This window comes from Chlamydotis macqueenii, chromosome 7 (assembly GCF_036417535.1).
Source record: "Chlamydotis macqueenii isolate bChlMac1 chromosome 7, bChlMac1.mat, whole genome shotgun sequence".
NCBI lineage: Eukaryota > Metazoa > Chordata > Aves > Otidiformes > Otididae > Chlamydotis > Chlamydotis macqueenii.
Window position 1 is genome coordinate 27,463,732 of NC_141562.1, and position 23,366 is coordinate 27,487,097.

The 23,366-nt window shown below is 41.1% G+C and overlaps 1 protein-coding gene across 1 annotated transcript in view; it reads left to right on the forward strand.

The window, feature by feature from the left end:
- The window catches only part of SORCS3 (sortilin related VPS10 domain containing receptor 3), a 307,485-nt gene that overhangs the window by 225,875 nt on the left and 58,244 nt on the right, over positions 1–23,366 (forward strand). The window contains exons 8-11 of the mRNA XM_086751900.1: positions 12,047–12,136; positions 15,077–15,256; positions 16,825–16,971; positions 19,688–19,790. Coding sequence (XP_086608026.1) covers positions 12,047–12,136; positions 15,077–15,256; positions 16,825–16,971; positions 19,688–19,790 — 520 coding nt within the window. The remainder of the gene's footprint in view (positions 1–12,046; positions 12,137–15,076; positions 15,257–16,824; positions 16,972–19,687; positions 19,791–23,366) is intronic.

Genomic DNA, 23,366 nt, shown 5'->3' on the forward strand with positions numbered 1-23,366 from the left:
CACAAAAACACATGCATGTATATATGTGTAACACTTGAAGTGCCTTGACTATGCTTAGCAATGTTTTATTATAGCTTAATGGGTGTTTGAAGTCACAGTCATATACCCACACTTCAAAAAAATGTTAAATATATACACTGAATGTTTCCGCTATTTTGGGCAGGAGACTCTCCCTTTCACAGGTTGTCTGTCACTTTTGCTCTTTTTTTTTGCATCATGTTTGCAGGATTTCTGACTGTCCAGCAGCCTGTCATAAGTGGCTGCAAAAACTGACCATGGATTGAGTTCATGTAGTACTCAGGTAGCACTCAGACACTTCACATTCACAACACACACCTCTCTGAGCTGAAGGTGTGTTAAATCCAGCGTGTCCAGCATATGGTCGATGGGCTATGCAGTGTTTGCTCAGTACATATGTAGGGGTGCTGATATGTCCTGGATGTATTAGTCTCACAAGCCATGTGATGTAGCTGCCTATTATGGGATGTGTCAAATTCACTGTGTGCGCAGTGTCTCATGCATATCATTCTGTCTGGATAATCTTGGACAGAAATACCAGAGCCAGCTCTTTTGAATTTCAAATATTAGACAGAGATGAATAAATAAATATCAAATTAAATGTTAAGAACCTGGTGAGGTTTAATAGCTGCATAAAGGATGGGTGCATGAGTTCTGATGTGTCTGTGCTGGAACAAATCGGAAACAATGTGGAGTAAAGAGACGAATTTGTTTCTTTTAACTTTTGTTGTGAAGACAGTAGGTTTCTAGTCTAAACCAGTAGCCTGTGTTCCTCTAAAGTGAGCAGAGAGATCAAAACCTTCAGGGGAAATTTATCTTCTGTTGCACCTATTGCAAGATGAGATAGGTCTCTCTTTGAATATGGCTTTCTCATTAATATTAGGAGGAACCTAAGTATAGCTTAGAGAAGACCCTTAACTTTTTAACAGCTAAAATTAGGGAAGATGAATCCCAGCTACTGATAAAAATGTTTTACATTACCTGCGTACAGCTGTTTACTAGTGAATATCCATTCTAAGCAGTTGATGAACAGGCCTGTAGTCTAAGATTCTTTGGAAGCATTAACCTGGTGACTCAAAACAAATGTGATACCAAGGTGCATAATGCATAGGGGAAAGAAGAATATGGAAAATTTTATAGTACTGTTATAAATCAATGATTCCTTATCATGTGGAATGGTGTTGTGCAGCACTTCTGAAAGGATCTTGCAGAATTGCAGTGCAAAGAAAGAAAATGAGAATGATCCTGTGCTTGAAAAAAGCTTGCCCATGAAGAGAGTTTGAAAAGACTGGGACTGATTACTAGGCAAAGGAGATAAATTACATAGCACATGATGAAAAATGTAGAAGGTAATGAAGAAGAAAGAAATAGTTAATCAAACAGAGTAGGAAGAATTCATATGAATAAAGCAGTAGGTGATCACTTTAAATTTATTGATTGACTTTCTATTTGATTGATCAATAGTTATTTAAGGATGCCTAGCACATCACTAAGGTTGGATAATTCTGCAGAAACTGATATGTTAAGAGAAAATCCTGCCCTCTGTTGCATCCTGGTACACAGGGTTGCTCTGATGTACCAGGAGCCAGTATCATCATCATCATCTTCATGGTTAATGCTTAAAATTCATATATCTTGCAAATCTGGTAATTTATTTGTGAGAAAACCTTGGAATATATCTGAATTTATTTTCTGTAGCAAAAAGGAGCTAATTTGATGAGCAGCTTTGCCATTAAGGTCAGTGTCAGTTGTGTTCAATTATATAGCTGTGCAGTAGTGGAGTCCATGCTTTCTCTGTGACTGTAATGTGTCATTCTCTATAGCTGTACCGCACCTTTCCTTATTGGGGCCTTTGAGTACTCAGTAGAGAGACAGACAGTACCAGTTACTAAACTTCAGTGTGGAGATAACCTTCAACTGTCTGAGGTTTGGCTTCCTCACAATGACCTGAACTGCTCATACTCTCGTGCTTACATTATAAAACCCAGGGGTCAGGGACAGTAGTTTGGTTTATGTATGAATCTAGTTATTGATATTTTTGAGAATTTCTATGGTAAAAGTAAATCATTAGGAATACTGGGGAAAAGCATTTTTCAAGCAAGTTTCCATCAGTGTTTCTAATGGAATTGCTGAGGTTGCTGAGAAGAGTCTAAAATGCAATACTTTAATGAAAATGGGGATTATTTTGCAGGGAATTCTGTTCTGAATTAGAAGGCATTGTTTGGAGAAAAACTTATTTTTCTCTAAGTAAACAAATAACATCAGTGCTACTTAGCTCTTTAAAGACTAAAGAGAAAAGCAGGAATGATCTGTGTGCATTTCCCTGCCAACAGATTAAACAGTTCCACTGAAAATGCAAGAAAGCATGAGCAAATGTCATCAGTTATTGCAGGGAGTGAAGAGAATCTGGGACAAAAAAAAAATCTCTAATACAGTGTTGCTTGTTTGTGGTGGTCTGAGACCTTCTAATCAGGGTATAAATAGGTGTGATAGCTCAGTGGTTCTGCTGAGTGCCTGGAGTCCTGTGTTGGGGTGAGCCTGGCTGCTAGCAGGGACTGATGGCGTTCCCAATGCATTGATGAAGACCCATGTAAGGACTGTATATTCACACAGATCTGTAGGTATCAGGAGAAGGGCAATAACAATGAAGAAACCCTTCAGAATGTGTGGCATGAAGACTGCTGGCAGTACTGCTGTTATAGCGCTGGTGGCCTAAGGTGGTAAGTGAAATGAAGTTTACAGGGAGAGGTAGTATTTTTTGAGATTGGAATTGACAGAGTTAGAAAAGGGATAGATAAGCTTTTAGGCATACTCACAAGATGCTAGGGGACTTGAGGAAGCATTAGGTATCTGAAAATCATCCCGTTTTTTTTTTTTCCCCAGATATAGATGTAGCGCTCAAAGTATGTTTTCTCTCCCTGTTAGTCTTGTGTTTTCCTTGTGTAAACCCTTCAGTGTGTGACTTTCCTCCCAGAGGTCATACCAGTCTACCTCAACATCCAGTTAGCACTGTCCCCATTCCTTCCTTAAGCTTCTGTCTCTGTCAACACTTGGAGACCCTCAAGGTAACTTTCGCCTTTTTGATTTGAACTAGCTATGAGTCAGTGCAGAGATGTGTGGATGGGTGATCAATGCCTATTCTGATTGGTTTTTTATATATTTATTTTTCTCTGGGATGGTGCAGACTCTGCCATCCCAACACAGTGCAGCTAAAGTTGATCTGAAATGTAGCTTGGACTTTGTTGTAGTTCAGCCCCGATCAGGACCAGACTATGCAGTCTCTCTTCACTCCCCCCACCCTCCAAGAGAATAGGGGGAGATAATATAAGAAAAACGGCTCAAGGTTTGAAATAAGGACAGGGAGAAATCCTTAAAGTTACCGTCACGGGCAAAACAGACTCAACTTGGGGAAAAACACTCATTTATTACTAAAAACAGCAGGATAATGAGACAGGGAACAAGATAACCTCCCCTCACCCCTCCCTCTTCCCAAACTTAACATTATCTCTACTACCTTCCCCCCTCCCCGAGCAGCACAGGGGGGAAGAGGGAATGGGGGTTGCAGTCAGTTCATCACGCGTTGTTTCATGCCGCTGCTTCATCGTCCGGGAAAGAACTCCTCGCATTTCTCCCCTGCTCCATTTTGGGGTCCCACCCATATGCCACAGTCCTTTGTGGAACTGCTCCGGTGTGGGTCATCTCTTCCACGGGGTGCAGTCCCTCTAGAACAGCTGTCCCAGCGGGCCCTCCACGGGCCACAGCCTCCTTCAGGCATCTGCCTGCTCCGGCGTGGGGTCCTCCATGGGCTGCAGATGAATCTCTGCCCCTCCATGGACCTCCATGGGCTGCAGGGGGACAACCTGCTCCACCATGGTCTTCACCACAGGCTGCAGGGGAATCTTGGCCAGGAGCCATATTACTCCTCCCCCTCCTTCTTCACTGACCTTGGCGTCTGCAGCTGTTTCTCTCACAAGAAAAGTTCTTCCCAACAGGCTGGCAGACGCCTCTCAGAATCTCTTCACATCGTCCATCTCATCTCCTGTCCACTTCTTGCAGGCAGTGACAAAGCTACTGTGCATTAAAGACTCCTGTGAGATTTAGAAGCTTGATACCTAGTTTGAATTTGGGGGTGTGAATTTTGGGGTGCTTGTTTTGTCTAGCAAGCCAAACAAATGCCTTTGGAGATGAACACTCTCAAATCTGCCTTTGGCTGGTGGTCTCACCTCATAAGAGTAAGGAGCAGCACCTGCAAGCTCTGATTGAAAAGGATTGGCTGTTTGCTTCAGACCCAGCTCCATTTTCACTTTAAATGGGAAGTTCTTTACACTGTTAACCGTGGCATGCTGAGAGGCAGTACGTTATCACTTTCCAATGTCTTTGAAGAATGGCAACATGGGTACCCCTTTCCTTTTCCACTCCTGTGGTATAATTTATTAAAGTGTTTAACTGCAGGCTGAAATTCATAAGAGGGTCTTGTCTCTCACCTGGCCTGGCCTACTGTTTCTCCTCTTGGGAAGCTTTCTTGGCAGCTTTCTCTGCCATTTCATTTGTGATTGAGTCTCCTGGGATCCCTAGGAACTGCACAGCTCTCTCTTGACCCCAGATTCCTTCAGGTCAGATTGTGCTGGAACTTGTGATCGTCTCGTGTCCAAAGAGCTAAGCTGCTCTGGTGGTTTCCCTTTTTTCTGAGGTTGATGTGATGAAGAAAGGAAGGAGCATGGGAAGAGAGAGAGGGGGAGTCTTGGTTGTGGTTTATAATCCTCCTGAATGCAATGGGGTCTATGGCATTGCTATTTAGGAGCAGGTGATGGTGAGTACTGACAGCTTGCACATGCAGCAGTGTGGGAGCAGCTACAGTTCTTATAGATAGCAGGAATCTCATGTGGAAAGTGAATAGTTTAAGTCAAAACACTCTTTTATACTGATTATGTGTCTGACTCTCTTTCACCCTCTGAAGTAATTTTTCACTTAAAAGACTTTTGCTTAATTCAGAATTGCACAGCAGGGCAGCATCTCAGCCTGCTCGCTAGCATGAGTGACAATGAGCAAATGCAGGACGTCTCCAGATGTTGTGTGGTGCAGCTAAGTGAGACTCTTACAATACACATCTGAATAATTGCTCTGTCTCAGAGGAGCAAACACTTCTGCCAGAAAATGTTGAACCAATTCAGTCGTCTTTTGCATCAGAAAGTCTTCCTAAAACACGCAGATGTCAGTATTCATCCACAATCAGATAGCTTCTTATGGAACCTATGGAAAATATTACCTTTTTTGGATGTTTGGAGTCTCATCAGAATGTGGCCAAAAATTTCAGCTGAAGTTGATGGAAAATAGCTTTGTAGAAAATGCTGGATGTTGGGTTTTTTGTTTGGATTTTTTTTTTTTAAATCTGAATCAAATTACATTTTAATCAAAGTGGATATGTTTATGAGAACTTTCTTTTCATGCTCAGTGAAAAGAAACACATTTATTATTTATAGCCTTAGAACTGGAATGGGGGTAGATTTCTCTTTGAGGTTTTATAGAAAGGGGAAAATAAGTTCCTTATTATATAATCTTAAATGTGTAAGCTTAGCTCAGAGTAGTATTTTATTACTATTACTGTTTGTAACTGTGGTTGTTTAGGAAAACTTAGAAGTGCTTGTGTTTAGTAGGACATGAGTGTATGTTTCAAGTTAATTGGGTATTTAAGGCTAAGCTAAATGAGCATATTTGCAGCATCAAAGTCAGTTATCAGGTGAGTAGACTTCAACCAGCAGCCACAGCTGAGACTATGCCTATTTGTATGGGTTCCTGACCTGAGTTCCCAAGCTGTCAATTTAATAACTTTAGTAAATTTCCCCAGGAATAAAGAAAGGAAGGAAAAAGAGAATTTTTTTTTTTTCTTTTATGTGAAACTTCTCAGCAGTGAAACAAGATAGGAGGGGAGAAATTAAACTTTGATTTCCTGGTCTAGTGCCTTCTCTTTATTTACATAGAAGCTAAATACACCATATTTAAATATAAATTTCTTTTCTCTATTTTTTAACTAGGAGCCAAAGGTCTTAACAAAAATCAATCCATGCAATTTATTTTTAACTTCACCCTGCTTAGCTATGATTGATTTTTATCTTTGCGATCGATGGTAGAGAAAACGGCTTGGTGGGACAATGGAGCACTCTCGAGCTTGTAGGGTTTGGTGTTCGAGTCTTTTATTGAAGAAATCATTAAAACCTTATTATGAAACTAATAGGATGAAGACGTTTAAATGATGAACACGATTACACCTGTTTTACTGGTGAATAATGCCTGCTACAACTGATCTTCTTTTGCCCCTATTTAAAATGCTGGACAGCACTCCAGTGAGGAAATTAATCCATACAGATGAAAGAAAGCATGTCCCAGGTACTAGTTAAAAGCTCTTCTTAAAGAAGGACAAGCAATAAGTAGATAGCTACTTCCCTATTCACTGCTGGATGCTTTTCATCCATTTCTAGCACTGTTTCATCTTTGCTGTGCCAAATATGAGATTCGGAACTTGGAGCTAAATGTCTGTTGATTAAAAAAATGAATAATATTGTCCTTTATTTATCTATTTATAATTATTTTGTTTCTAGGGCTTTTTGTGCTATACTTTCTTTTATCGCTTTCTCCCCTCTCCTCATGTTGTCTGATTTATCAGCAGCATCTGCAGCTGAAGATGTAAAGGATTACCTTGGCAGACTGATATGTTTCCTCTGAAATCCTTCAAAAGGAAATTTAATGTGTACAATTATGTTCCTCTCTTAAGTTGGTTTCTGTGTGGGCAACGTGCACTTGCCGCTCTAATGCGGGTTGTGTTTTGGTGTAACCATGCAAATATTATGCAGGAGTTGCTTTTAAAACATATCTAGTATTTTCTCTGAAGATTACTCTGTCCTATAGCTGTGCCATCATAGCTCTGAGAGGAAAGGGAAATAAGTGAGGACTGGGCCAATATAATAAATGCTCCTTTGTATTAGCAAATTTTCGATGATGGGTCTGACATGGCATGTTTGCAAGCCTGCTGAATTTACCAGGCAACTTGAGAGTGCTTTGCACACGGAAGTAGTAATCTGTATGTCTCTGCAGCATAGAGAGACATATCTCCTCATGCTTGGGGAATTGCATATTGCTTTAATGACTGTGGAGAAGGTATGGTATTAATGGAAACCACAGGGAGATAATTCAGGCTAGATGGTACCTATCATGATGTGATTTATGCTGAGCAGTGGAGAACGTCAATACACAGAAATGTCTGGAAGATGGTTTGTCCTGGCCACGGTGGATAATCAAGAAAGAACAACATTACACTGGGCTCATGTAGATGTACTCTTCCTCATCTGCTGGATCTTTCGTGACTGGCATTGGAGTTAGGTTTGGGAGAGAAGGCACAAGTTTTTAATCCTTATGCTGTCAAACCTGTGCAAGGCCTAGACAGTAGCTGGCTCTGAAGAACACCAAAGTCCTTCACTAAAGGTGTGAGCATAGCAGCCTGCCTGCTTAACTTATCATCACTTCCCCATGCTATAATCCACCATCTAATACAGGAGATTTTATGCCTACAAGAAGGAGAAAGGGTAACTACAGTTAAAGCAGCAAGGAGGGGAGTGCCAGAGCACCCTATGGAGGTGGAGAACACAGATCCAGGGTGCCATTACAACGCTGATATAGTGTTTCTCAAGTTTTGATTTCTACTGACTCATTTTATGTTACTGAGAAAGGAGAGAACTGTACAAGCAAAGGAAGCCACCCCAGGAAAAAAGTGAGGAGTTTATTGGAAATAACATCTGAAGACTTACCATTAACAAGGAAGTTTAAAATTTGGTTCTGTGATGGACTTGAGTCACCATTTACTGTGTTTGAAGTGGGAGGTAAATTACAGGAATCACAAATGTCTAAACATGTCTGGTCATTGTGAGTTGATCTGTGTTATTATCAATACTCTTTTGCTTTGAACATTACCAACAGTGTAAAAAGCAGATAATCTGTTCCAATAACTGTGCAGGGCAAGTGATATCATTGTAAACCACTCAGGCTGGTAAATTATGTAGAAAAGAGCCCACCGTTCTCTTTTAGCTATTAGCTTAGGAAGCATCTGCTCTCTGCACACTGTCACTGCTTCTCCACCAAGGCTGTGCCTCTAATGTATGGTGTTTTGTTGTCAGCATCAGTGCATGTTTGTTCAGGCCTTCTGTGAGTTCTTTGAGCAGCAGGAGGTAGGTGGTGTCTTGCTTAGCCCAGGGTCATTTCAGAGTTTTAGTAATTCCATGTTGTTACATCAATACCTGCCTTACGTTGGCAATTACGAGTCCCAGCATCACCTGGTGAGGAAGATGAACATGAAGGCTGGCACACTGTAGTATACAATTCCTGATGTCATCTAGTGTGTGTGTGTGTGAGACCTCATAACTCATTCTGCTTTCTTTCCAAACTCTTTTAGATGACACGTGGTTTTTTGGTTAAGCAGATGATCTGCCTAAGAAAAAAAGAGAGAAACAAAACCTGCCCTTAAAGAAACATATTCAAACATTAACAGGAGAAATGACTTAGTGTATTTCTAGACATCTAACAGAAATTATGGAGTTGAATGGATTCCATGACAGGTTTTCTATAATTCTGTCCAGCCTTGTGAAAATATTTGTTGTCTTCTGTGTTTGATGCATTCTGTCCCGTTACAGGTCAGGATCGGGGATAAGCGAGCATACTGACAATTTTAGGGCTTTTAAAGAGAAACTTCTGAAGTTTTTGTACTTAGGTGTCAACTGATATAAGTGAGACTAGACTTTTGTCATGAAATAAAATGTGTAAGTATTAAAGATAAGTAGTAGATCATAAATGGAGGGAGGAAGAAAGAACACAGGTTGGAAAGATAGATGTATTTAATGACAAACACATTTGTCCAAAGGAATCATTTCCACTGGCCAGAAGCCCAATTAAACACATAAAATAGAAATCCAGAAAAACAGATTAACGAGCCAGTCATTAGCAAAAGAGGAGGAAAAATACAAACCCAGCTAATTCTGTACTGAGCATGACAGATGAGCTCACAAAAAATAATTGGGTGACATTCATCAAATGTGAACTAAAAGGAGGCATTAGAGGGCAAAACACTATCATAATCTCTGGAATTTACAGTGTTGGAGAGTTTGCTCATAGGAAAAGGAAAAGTTCGTCAAAATAAATTAAGTTAGACTTTCCAAAATTCATTCTCTACCACAGTGCTTGCCAAAACTTTATTGAAGTCTTGATCATTTTTTGGAACTGTTGTAACCATGGATGTAAATCATGCAAAGATGAGGTCCTGGCTAGGAAAAACTTCACACAGCTCCTGCCAGCAGAATTGTGCATGGCTTCATATTAACTGGCTCAGAAGGAATACAGACCACAAACATTTCTGTTTCTAAACTTTTGTCAAGGTGACCTAGTCCAGGTACAGGACTGGAAGGAAGTTTAGCTAATGCACAGTGAACTTGAACAGTGTTCGAATGATACCTTTCTGTCTTAAACAAACAAACAAAAAATCCAAACAAAAAAATCTCTCCAGGTACCAGTTTGCTGGTTCATAAAGCAAAAAAACTATGTAAAATCTTTTGAGTGTGATAGACTTGGAGTAGGTCCTGTCTTGGCACAGAGGAGGAATTTGATCATCCCTTCATATTTCTGCCACTTTATGTTCATGTGATTAACTTGAAGATTGTGGACTGTTCCCAGTGTTAATTGGTCATTACAACATTTACAAAGTATGTAAATATTAATGTCTGCATCTTAAAGATGAGTCAATGACCATGTCTCAGCCCATTAGAAGAGGTAGATACTGAGCTCGGGATCCTTACCAAGGAGTCAGTGGACACATTCAGTCCTACCTGGACTCTGCTACAAATAATGAGCTGGTGCTGAAATCATGAGTGGTGTAAAATGAGTTCATGTGTCAGAGTGATATCATTTTAGAATTTGGATCTTCCAATCAGAAGAGATCAGAAATGTCACCAAGAGAAGAGGGGATATTTATATATTCCCTGTGCTATTTAGATAAAATTACCTAGAAGTGTGGGCTCCTTTGGGCAATATTTGTACGGCCAATAGAGAGATGCAATTACTGCTGGTGGAACACTGGCACAGGTTGCCCAGAGAGGTGGTAGTTGCCACATCCATGGAAACATGCAAGGTCAGGTTGAACAGGGCTCTGAGCAACCTAATCTAGTTGAAGATGACTCTCCTTATTGCAGGGAGGTTGGACTAGATGACCTTTAAAAGATCTCTTCCAGTCCAAACCGTTCTCTGGTTCTGTAATACTGCGAACATGAATATTTGCATTTGCATTGGACTGAGCATGAATCAATTGCATTGTCTGTTATCTCCTGTGAAAACTTGATTTTGATATGGAAATATTAGATGGGAAAGATATCCTTCAGAAGTAACACTCGCAGCCCTTTCACCATCCTCGCAGCTGGAGAGCAGGACCCCTGAAATGCTCCTGTGCCAGTCCACAGTGCACTTAGCATGAAGTGAGAGTCAAGCGACTCGTGTTCTCTCTCTGTCTCTGCCACTGCCTTCTTTTGAGACTGTAGGCAAATTGCTTTAGATTTTCCTGTGTCTGTTTCCTCTTGACTTAAGCTGTATGTTGTCTGTACAGAGTTTGTTTGCTGTGGTATGGGTAATTTTGCTGCATTCCTATATGGTGTGTGGTATAATGGTGCTTGTTTTTTTTTTTTTTTTTTCTTTTGGGGCTGCTAAATGCAGCTATGATAACGTTACAGGTAAAAATGGCAAACAGACAGAAGGGGAAGTCTTAGTGTAGAAGCCTGTCATGTTTCTAAACATTCTTTTCTTTCCAGTTCTTCAAACTGTCAATAGAAAAGCCTTATCTTGAGTTGATTAGATATCAAATTTCATGACCAGTAATATTGTGTCCTTCGAATGACAGCTTCTCTAGGGAAGAAAGCCACTATCTAGAGGTGATATCATTACTGAGAATGTAATTGATGTTATAGCAATATTCCATGTAAGCTTATTCTGAAATATCACTGTCAGATAAAAGGAAGTAAATCTAGGAGAGAATCTAGGACCTTTCTGTTTGCTTTGTTGGAAACTTAAGAAGCCAACAAATTATATTCCATATAATAAAGAAGTGCTTTTTGTATTGTTTTATCTGAAATATATCAAGACTGCCCAAAACAGCAGAATATAGGAAATTCACCAATGTAAACCTTGTAGCCAGACCTGAAATTGTGCCAGAAAGAATATCCACAGCAAGAGTAAGTGACTAGAGACAGATCTAAAAATCCCATATTTTACAAATTGTCAGGGCTAAATCTCATTGATGCATGGCGTTTGTGTGTAGCCTTTACAGCTCATTCAGTCCATAAAATCAGATTTGTATGTCTATCAGTTCCCTCTGCTTCCTCATTCAGAGAGAGTTTGCTTTCAGAGAAACTGGTTTTGTAGTGACAAAGAGCATCTAAGAGCTTAGCTTAAGCTTTCCAAGAGTGCATTCCTTGCATTTACTGTTTGCATTAAGTGGTGCTAGTGTGGATCTCTGCTGTTAGTCATTGTAAAAGGTTGTTGGAAGACAACCCTGGCTCCAAGGGACTTAGAGTGCAAATAGACAAGGCTGAGAAGCAGCAGAGATAAGGGATATTATCTCCTTCTTAAAGGAGAGGAACAGAAGCACAGATGCTCTAAATGACTTGCCCAAGCTAGTTCTGCTGGAACCATGTGATGAAACCAGATCATCTTTCTTCCTTCCACTCAAGACCTTAAATTTATACACCCTTTTCTCTGAGATATAAAATCATGCTGGATTTGAAGCATGAGAGATAAAGTGGAAAGTTCAGTAGTACAGCTTAAATAAATAATGCTTCAGCCCTCTTAAGTCTGGGATTTCTTTGGAATTAGACAGATGCTTTTAGGGACAACCATGGAGGTCATAGAAAAGATATCTGAAAGAAAGGTTGTCAAACTGTCTTAGAGGTGTCACCATAGGGTGTCTTGGAAGGGTGATCACTCACTTTCTTTGATGTTCCCACAGGTGACAACTGGTGGAAGAGCAAATTACTATGTGTCATACAGACGGGAGCCTTTCGCACAGATTAAATTGCCCAAATACTCTCTTCCTAAGGTGAGTGCACCATTTATGAACACAGACATGTAGTATCTTGAATAGCACAGTTTGCCTAGTGTGAAGCACTTCGGTGGGATTCCTCTCTGGGGAGCTCCATTTGTTGTGCTACTTGAATGATCTTTCCTAAATATGGATTTGGATTTTTTATCTCTCCCTGCCTTTGATTAGTGAGTGTTTCAGGAAGAACAGTTTCGTTTCTTCTCTGTAAAAAGCAAATGGGAATGAACAGGTACTTCAGAAAATAGAGCTTAAACCAACTTCTCCTTAACCAGTCTTCTATGATCCCTTTTCCCCAGTTCTGCTCTGTTCTCTGTTAATGATTTCTCTGTAAGTGTGGCCGTGACACTGAGGGTCCTGGAGAATGGTTAGGGTGGTGGGCACTGCTGCAGTCTCCGTACAATGAGAGAAGCACAGAGTCTAGCAGCTCCACTGTCCCCATCCTATGGCTGAATGTTGCCAAGAAGTCATGGAGGTAGAGTTGGCTCCCTAAAAGTTGTACCTTATTGATGCTTTGGTCACAGAACCACTGTGTGATACTGCTTAGGAGATGACTGAGTTTAAGATTAACACTAACTGGCAGAGCTGGGAGAGAGGAAAGTTAGTACGTCTCATACAACTGTGCCTGGATTTATCTTCTTAGGCCTTAGCTTCCTACCAGATGAAATGGTGCAAGCCTCAACAAAGAGAATGTGTCCCTGGAATTATACTCAAACTCCGTAGTGTAGTCATTTCTTGGAATTGTGTAGAACAGAATGGACCACCATTGCCAGTGGCTTGGCTGGATACAATTTTCTGGGTAGCTTAGTGGGCAGCTGAGACATCTGCTGCTCTTTGGAGCCTCAGAATGGCTATTGAGGATATTGTCATGAAGGGCTGCTAATCAGTGATGGCCTTCCCCTTCCTTTCACAGGTGAAGATTTTGGTGGGGAAATTGTAAGATAGTTGTCTAGATTTGCCCTATGGGCTGGATCTGCCCTTCTGATTGCCTATGGGATATCTGCAGTCTAGCAGATATGGTATATTTGCTTTAACTTGTACCTGAAAACTTAATAGTTGTGAGAAATTTGCGTCTCAGACTCTCAATGTTGCATCTCAACTTCCCTCATTTGGATCAATTACAGTCCACAGTGTAGTGACACCTACATAGCACAGATACAATTTCTTTTGTGGAATTCAGAATGTCTGACCATACACCAGCTTTTGGAAACACTGCTGCCATTTTTCAGGAGAAAAATGTTATTTATGCTCCCACCTTATGGACTGGCCTTGAAAGCTCCTCATAGAGTGAATGACTGCCCTATAATTGTCCTGCTTTATTGACTGATGCTGTCACAGGTTGCTGGCCTGATACAAAACCGATTTGTTGGTGGCCCTGGTTTAGAATTGGTGCATAGTATAAAACCAGGGACACTTTTGTAATTTAAAAATCAAAAGTACTTTTAAGCTAGATATCATGGCAGAATCTTCTAGCCATGTAAAGGAGACTTGTTTATGCTGCCCTTAGTACCAGAACAGTTTTGCCCTACAGTAATAACTATCCTGTCAGCTGTAGATTAATGAACTTGGCTGGAGTTGTACATATGTGAGGTTGGCAAAAGGGTAATGCAGTATTTCCACTGTAACTGGTCAAAATAGATTGAAGTAATTGGATGTTTTGCTTTATTTTCACACTGCTGGAGTAGTTTAGATATGTACTTAATCTTTAATGAATTAGAGCTGTTAGGGAAGAACTAACTTCCTGATTTAGTCTTCCTTCATTGAGGGAAATGGCACTGATTGCACTTACTGGGACAGAATTAGCCCCTCAAATGTTTTTCTCCCCATCCCATGCTGATCGGCTATGTTAGGTCTGTTAAAATAGCCCCATCTAATGAACTCCAAATTTTCATCTAGACACCTCAGACAGAAGATTAGTTTGCCTCCTAGGCAGGATGGGGATATTGAGCTGATCTTCCCCCAGATATTGTTTCCCCAAATCAGGTCACTCTGTCCTTTGGGAGACTTCCAGAATTATGGTTTCTTGATGCAGAAACAGTGCAAGAAATTAATCAAGGCTCCTTGGCACCCTGGGGAAATTTTATATAGATACAAATAGATAGATGAAGTCTGACATAACCACAGTGATTTTGTTTCTAGGTGAACCAGTGTTAGTTCGTTCAACAATGGTAGGAAGGATGAAGTGGTTCAATACTCATCACCACCCTGGAAATAATTTCCATGTACCTACTTTAAAAAAATACTGAGAAAATGCACTGTCAGATCTCTTTGATAGTAAAATTAAATGGAGAAACCCTTGCTGGACCTTCATATCTTGGTTAGCAGCAGGAGTACAACAAAGGTTAATGGGTGGATTATTGGATAGCCTGTATATAGTGGGATAATAGATTTCAGACAAACTCTCAATAGAAAAGTATGTTATTAAAAATCACTACCAGCTTTAGCTCAAACTGATCCCTACACCTCAGCTTCAAATAAATGTGAACTCTCAGCTTTTTGGAAAGTGATTCTTTAGCAGTTGGAAGCACAAGCCTATTAGTTCAGCACGTGGATGGAAATTGCCACTGCTTTTAGCCTGATGCTGTACCACACTTAGTGACTATGAGGACTCCAGGCTCCAAGGTTGTGAATCTTCCATGAGTGATAAAACTGACTTTCAAATTTATAAATAAAAAATGGATGTGGATGAAATTCCTTGAAGCTACCAAGAATGAAGACAGCAAAAACCCTTTGCCCAGCTGGTGATCATTAAAAAAATGAAATGCAGAAGAGTCACAATGAAGGTAATTTATTGGCTTGCTCTAACACAAAATTGTTTAACATACCTATAACTCATGCTCCATCTTCATTCTTTCATAAGTCATGGTAATTACTACATGTCCCAAAGGGCAATGAAATACAGAGATCCTCAGTAATAGGCCTTTTGTCTTCTTTTAACAGGACATGCATATTATCAGCACAGATGAGAATCAGGTGTTTGCAGCTGTACAAGAGTGGAACCAGAATGATACGTACAACCTGTATATCTCAGACACCCGAGGGGTGTACTTCACCCTGGCCTTGGAAAATGTGAAAAGCAGTAGAGGACTGGAGGGGAATATCATCATTGACCTTTATGAGGTATGTAGTAAAGGTCACCCTGCAAAGAACAGCAGCTACTTCCTAGTTCAAGCAAGCGTAAATCTCTTGCCAGCCTTCCAGTATCTTAATTTGTTTTGGGATCAGCCCAGCGGCATTTACTGGATTTGATGCTGAGCCAAACCATGTGTGTATAGATGCAGTGCATTCTGCTATAGATGTGACAGCTGATTGCTTTCATGTCAATGACTAGTTAGCTATGTGGCATTTCCAAAAGGGAAAACCATTATGCTTCTCATCCTAACATGGATGCCTAGAGAAAACTCAAAATACTGTTTTTCCCCTTGAACAGCTAGATACACCTGCTTACACGCAGGGAACGTGGATTCCACCTTTGTGAGCACTGATCAGTTTATGAATTATAAGCAAGAATTTATAGGTGCCGTTTGCTCAGAGGTAACAGCTGGGTAACTCCTACCCTGAATCATCTTCCGTTCTCATTCTTCTGCCGGGCCTTTTAGCCTTGGCCAACAACAGTCCATTCAGAGCAGTTGTTCCAGTTCCGGTTTTCTTCAGAACATTGCGGTTTTGGTGTGTCATAACTTGTTAGATGGAAGATCTGTGAGGTTCAGGGCTCAGTGCTTTGACAACAACAAACAGGTAATTGGTAATCCTAGTAGTAATGGTTGCAGGCTGACTTGGGGAAGTTCTATTGTTACATGGAGAAATGTGTTTGCACTTACATATAGAAATTAGGATTGTACATTAATTTATTTCAGCCAGAATAATGCCCACTTAACATCACCATCAATTTGTTTATAAAAATCCAGATAGTTCAAGGCAATGAGAGAAAACTTAAAAATAATGCATGAATACATATAGAGGACAAACTTTACATTTTATTTTCACCTAGTTAAATATATTTTCTTACCTTTGAAAAAAGGATGTAGTTCTTTATTGTGATGAACCCATTCCTTGGCAAACTCTCTATTCCCCAGCTGTGTGTCATAGACTCCTTATGGTTAAATGCTGATAGAGATTTTCAGAGTCATTCAAAGAGTAGTGCCATTCGGGGCTTTAGAGTAGAAAGATTTGATCCTGGCTCTTGCCAGGAAGTTGTAAATTTGCAGCAAGTTCCTTCTTCCTGTGTCACTTTCACAGCTGTGCAGCAGAAACCAGACTCAACACAAAATCTTCTTGGGGACATTTTGACAGGACATATTCTGCTGCAATGGGTTCTGCTGACAAAAATCAAAATATTTTGAGCAACTGGGTTGCTTTTGACAGAATTTGAGCGTGGAAGGAAAGTGAAGAAATAAAGTTTGCAAAATGTCAGTGTTTCAGCACATTCAGAATTTCTGTCTTTTGTGTGGGTGGGGTGGGGAAAGACCAACACAAAAAGATCCCATACTGCACAAGAGACTGCACAAGGCCTTTCAGCTGTGCAGGCATCATCAAGATGTACCTTCAGTGCATTCACAGTCTTCGAACGCTGGATTGAGATGACTTTATTGCTTTTTCAGAGACCTTCCACTCCTGAGAGTGCTCAGATGGGCCTTACTTTGGCCTGTTCTTCCGATGTATTTTTTTCATCTCTCCATTTTTCCTAGGTAGCAGGGATCAAAGGCATATTTCTGGCTAACAAGAAGATAGATGACCAAATCAAGACTTTCATTACCTACAACAAGGGCAGAGACTGGCGTTTACTGCAGGCACCAGACACCAATCTAAGAGGGGATCCTGTAGTTTGCCAACTGGTGAGTGGCAGACCTTTTCCAATGCACAATTGACTCCTTCAGAGACGCCTGTTTTATTCACTGGTTTAACAAATCTTACAGTGAACTTGGGTGGGAGAGATTCTTGCCAATTAGAGAACTGCAAAGTCCAGGTGCTCCAAAACAGGGCATAGTCTACAGACAAAAAGAACTTTGAGTTTGACTTCCATAATTCAAAAACACTCAGTGAACAGCCATTTTGCAGTAGGCTGTAGCCTCTCTGTTTCAAAGCAGTAGTATTTCTCTGGAGTTGCACTGGTTAGTATCTCTCCCTGTCTTTTTCGTCTTGACCTGCTGGGCATTAAGTAGATTTCTTTTTCTATAGCTTCACAGACTGTAAGGGAAAATTCTGACCATCTTTCTTGATTTTTTTTTTATGGAACTTAAGTGAGATTAAGAAAGTTTCTGGGAAAAGTGCTCTAGATCAGATTGTTGGCAAAAATAAATGCAGTCATGCTTGCTTATAATGTAGTGTTCCTGCTTTTTTCTGCTCTCAGCTGCTTTTTATAGAATTATAGAGTAGTTTGGATTGAAAGAAACTCTTCAAGGTCCTCTAGTCCAAGGCCCTTGCAAGGAGCAGGGACATCTCCAACTAGATCAGGTTGCTCAGAGCCCCATCCAACCTGGCTTTGAATGTTTCCAGGGATGGGGCATCAACTACCTCTCTGGGACAACCTGTCTGAGTGTTCCACCATCCTCATTGTAAAAAAAAATTATTCCTAATATCTGATCTAAATCTACCTCCTTCTAGTTAAAACCATTGCCCCTCATCCTATCACAACGGGCCCTGCTAAAATATTTGTCCCTGTCTGTCTTATAAGCCCACTTCAGGTACTAAAAGGCCATTATAAGGTCCTCATGGAGCCTTCTCTCCTCCAGGAGGAACAGCCCTAACTCTCTCAGCTTTTCCTCTTAGGAGAGGTGCTCTAGCCCTCTGATTGTCTTCATGGCCCTCCTCTGGACTCTCTCCAACAAGTCCATGTCCTTCTTATGTTGGGGGCTCCAGAGCTGTGTGCAGTACTCCAGGTGGGGTCTCATGAGGGTGGAATAGAGGGGGAGAATCACCTCCCTCAACCTGCTGGCTACGCTTCTTTTGATGCAGCCCAGGATACTCTTGGCTTTCTGGGCTGCTAGTGTGCATTGCTAGGTCACGTTGAGCTTCTCGTCCACCATCACTCCCAAGTCCTTCTCCTCAGTGCTGTTCTCGATCCATTCCCTGCCCAGCCTGTATTTGTGCATGGGATTGCCACGACCCAGGTGCAGGACCTTGCACTTGGCCTTGTTGAACTTCATGAGTTTGCATGGGCCCACCTTTCCAGCCTGTCAAGGTCCCTCTGGATGGCATCCCTCCCCTCCAGCATGTCTATGGCATCAACCAGCTTGGTGTCGTCGGCGAACTTGCTGAGGGTACACTCTATCCCACTGTCCATGTTGCTGACAAAGGTGTTAAACAGGGCCAGGCCCAATACCAGCCCTAGAGGAACACTACTCATCACTGGTTTCCACCTGGGCATTGAGCTATTGACCACCACTCTCTAAGTGTTGCTATCCAGCCAATTCCTTATCCACCAAGCAGTCCCTCTGTCAAATCCAGTTTAGAGACAAGGATGTCATGCAGGACAGTGTCAAATGCTTTGCACAAGTCCAGGTAGACGATGTCAGTTGCTTGTCCCTTGTGCCCAAATGCTGTAACCCAATCATAAAAGGCCACCAAATTGATCAGGCACAATTTCCCCTTAGTGAAGCCATGCTGGCTGTCATCAATCACCAACTTAGTTTCCATCTGCCTTATTTTCCAGGATAATCTGCTCCATCACAGAGGTGAGACTGACTGGCCTGTAGTTCCCTGGGTCTTCCTTATTTCTCTTTAAAAATGGGAGTTATGTTACCCTTTTTCCAGTCATTGGAAACCTCAGCAGACTGCCACGACTTCTCAAATGTGATGGACAGTGAGTTGGCAACTTCATCCAGCAGCTCCCTCAGGACTGCAGTAGATGCATCTCATCAGATCCCATGGACTTGTGCACCTTCAGGTTCCTTAGATGCTTTCAAAACTACTCTTCTCCTACAGTAGGTGGTTCTTCGTTCTCCCAGGTCCTGCTTTTGCCTTCTGCGACTTGGGCAATGTGGCTAGAGCCCTTGCCGGTGAACACTGAGGCAAAAAAGTCATTGAGTACCTCAGCTTTCTCCATGTCCTGGGTAACCAGGTCTCCTGTTTCCTTCCAGAGAGGGCCAACGTTCTCCCTGATCTTCCTTTTATCCCTGACGTACCTATAGAAGCTTTTCTTGTTGCCCTTGACATCCCTGGCCAGATTTAATTCTGTCAGGGCTTTCTGTCCTTGCTTCCACTCTCTGTAGGATTCCTTTTTGTTTTTCAGTTGGTCCAGGAGCTCCTTGTTCATCCATGCAGGCTGTCTGGTGTTTCTGCCTGACTTCCTCTTTTTTGGGATGCATTACTCTTGAGCTTGGAGGAGGATCCTTAAATATTAACCAGCTTTCTTGAGCCCCTCTTTCCTCCAAGGCTTTTATGATGCTTATTCAGAAAATGAACATATGCTGCTATTTGTAACAGTGCAAAGAACAAGAGGGGTCATTTTCAGAAGGATTGGAGCATATGTGTGCAGTCACCAAAGGCTCCTCTGATATTTAACTTGTTGCATATTAAAGCTTCTGCCTTTTGTTTGTTTCCTGTCAACAGCCCTTTTGCTCATTGCACTTACATCTGCAACTCTCAGAGAATCCATATACTTCGGGAAGCATTTCCAGCAAAGAGACAGCTCCTGGGCTGCTGGTGGCAACAGGTAAGAACATAAGTGCTTCTTGTTCTTCAAAATACTGCTTTGGCAGGTCATGATGTTTTAATGGAGCAAGTCTGGAGGAGAGCCATGAAGATGATCAGAGGGCTGGAGCACCTCTCCTAAGAGGACAGACTGAGAGGGTTTGGGCTGTTCCTCCTGGAGAAGAGAAGGCTCCGGAGAGACCTTATAATGGCCTTTCAAGTACCTAAAGGAGTCTTATAAGAAAAATGGGGAGAAACTATTTAGCAGGGTCTGTTCTGATAGAATGAGGGGTAATGGCTTTAAAAATAGAAGGCAGCAGATTCAGATTAGATATTAGGAAAAAAAATTTCACAATGAAGGTGGTAGAACACTGGCACAGGTTTCCCAGAGAGGTAGTTGATGCCCTATCCCTGGAAACATTCAAGGCCAGGTTGGACCGGGGCTCTGAGCAACCTGATCTAGTTGGAGATGTCCCTGCTCCTTGCAAAGGGGGTTGGACTAGATGACCTGTAAAGGTCCCTTCCAATCTGACTCTTCTATGATTCTGTGAATGATGACCAGCTACAATGCTTCACGATGGCAATGGCTTACCCACTGTAATTACTCTGACAACCATTACAGGCCCTATGTGGCCACAGCATGCAACTTAATCAGGATGGATGGGTCTACCAACCACACCCAGAACTCCTATAGCTCTATGGGAGCTGCTGGGCTAAAAAAAGTGCTTTCTAAATGTCTGGCCTCTGAAGCATGTAGGCTGTCCTGCCTTTTCATAGGGAGACTCTTACATATACTCAAATATGTCCAAATAGCTTAACTGTTCTTTCTAAGACTCATTTTATCTCTTTTGTCTTGTTCAGCCTAGCAGTGTGTCATGCTAGCATACTGCTTATATGAATTTACACTGTTTCTTTCAGCCATTTCCATTCTCATGTCCTTCTGTGCTTCCATGTGTCTGTCAGACTAAGCCAGAACCTGAGAGTCAGGTTCCCTTCATTTATATCTCAACAAGGGAAACACCATGTGATCTAGACCAAACAGGGTGAGATAGTTTAGTTTAAACCACTGGATCTTCCTATGCGTAGCCAAGTGGAGTCATCTCTCCTGGCAGGTCGCACTTGCTAGATGGATTCTTAGGAGCAAGACCTACTCGTGATGTGATTACAGAGCCTTTTTTCCTTTAACCTTTCAGGGAGCAAATAGAGACAGCAGGACAGTGAGATTCTAGACATTGATCTAAATTGTTAGTAAATGAGGTTCTTTTCAAGCTGCCAGTGCATGGGATGAATGCTTTCCCAGTCTAACAATTAACCTTTGAAAGGTAGAATATAATTTCTGCCTTACTGCTTTGTACAATAAAACACTTAACCTATTGGGAATATACACATCTGTTTCCACTACCCAGTTTCACAACAACAGGAATGTCTCACCATGTTGGTGAATGTGTTCCAGGATAAACATTGCAACTTATTCTCACAGGCATTGGCTGCTCAAACTCTGTCTTACTCTCTGATTTACAGTGGTACATTTGCATTAATGATGGGAAACTCAGATTCTTGATATGTAGGCAGAGGTTAGATTCTTCCAAAGGGAAGAATTATGTTTTAGTATCTAATTATACAGCTGCCAAATCCTCTTGACTTGTTTTGAAGTTAGTTATGTTTGGTGGGGTTTGAATCCATGAAGCTGAAAGAAACTAGATGGAGAGAATGAAGAAAACAATGGAAATAGTTTGCACAGAAAAACAGACATTTAGAAGTAATAGCAACAGAATCTCACCTTTTTATTTTCTTTCCTTGCCACAATCTGGAAATCCCTGTTTGGAAAGTTGGTTTTCCACTTTTGATGTTAAAAATATGATGATACAAAAATTATACATCTGCCTTTAAGTCAGTTTCTAATTCTTGTGGGCATCCACTCAAGATAAGACACTGGGCTAAACAGACCTTGAGACTGACACAGCAGACTTATCCTCGTAAAGCTGGGTGTCCATATAGACTGTCCTTCTACGTGGTTGTCCACAGCAGGATTTTCTTGTAACTTCATTTAAAGCAGTTGATGACTCTTGCTAGTGTCAGGGAAGAAGATTAGATAGATGGACAGTATGACATTTCCTACACTGATGGAAAAACCTTTCTTGAATTGTTCTGCCTCCCTGAGCCAGAAATTTTATTTTTTTCAAACAGCATTGTCACAACATAGTAGCTAGTTGGATTCCATGATGGTGCCAGGAATGCATCAACCCGCATCTGGGTTTTAATTTCTCATTTTCCAGCATTAAATGTCAGAAATTCAATTAACATTTTCATTAGAGTGTTTTTATTATGCTCTTGTTGATGCTATAGATATGTGAGAGTACCACCTCTCCCTTTGCTGTTTTTGAAGAAAAAATATTAGTTCTCCCTTCCTTCCATGGAAATTACACCTGCTTTCAAAACAGTCAGATTTGGAAGGTATAAGAGTGGCTCACTGGGTAAAGAATTCATGGACTTTGAATAAAGAAGTCATGAGTTTGACTACAATATGGTAGCTATGGGCCGTTATTATTGGGAGGCCTTCTGATGGAGTATCTGTCAGTGTTACATCTGCCTGCTTCCTACGGGACAGACATTCATACCGTCAGAATCCTACCTAGCACTGATTTGAAGGTACTGTTGACAGATAGCAGAAAAAAACCAGTTCCTAGGTGACTGTGGTAGCTTTTCACTGAGACACTGAGTGCTTTGGGAAGTGGGGAGGTAAGAACAAATTAATTTATAGCAGACCTGCAATTTTCAGTGAGCTTGGTGCTTGTAGAATTTTTAACTCTGGAAGCAGAAGCAAGATGCTGACCTCAGAGCACTGTGGAGAATAAGATAATAAAGTCTATTCAGAGCATGTGCAGGTTTTTCAGGTTGGACATCTCTCTTGCAACTACTGGTGGATGCTCAGAAGTTCCAGATGACTGGGGATTTAGTCCAAGTTCTTTATTTACTCTTTATTAAGATGTATCACTGTAAGATTTGAGGTTCTTTCTGCCGTCTCAGAGAGGGGCCTTGGAAAAAAATGGTATTTCAAGCTCAGAGGTACTGTCTCCAAATAGTGTTCTTCTGTGTTTTCTGTGTATATAGTTGAGGTCTATGTTTGAGCTTTTCTTTGCATTGCTTTGATGTGTGGCACATCCATTCTCTAATGCATGGTGAAGGCATAGTAGTTCACACTATAAGGCTGTCAGCAGAACAGTTTCCATCATAATGGAAATTACAAGATTAAAATTAAGAACCGTATCAAGTAACTGGTAAGTTTAAACTCACAATTTGGGATGGCTAGGTCAATGAGAAAAATCAGCATTGTCTAGAATGTTGCTCAGTCTGATTTCTACCTCTCTGCTGTAAAGTCCTTTGACTCACCTTAATGCTCTGAACTGCTTCTGCCCCAAGGTGAGGCTCGTACCTAAACAAACAAGATTTCCTTAAAGTGGAACTTATATTTCATTACATCATAGTCCTAATTAATTGCAAACTGTTAGGAAACCTAGGAAGAAGTTTTCTTTATTTGAATGCAGGTTCTGAGATCAGTTATATGTTTGAGCATTTTGACAGAAGCTTGAGCAGTTTC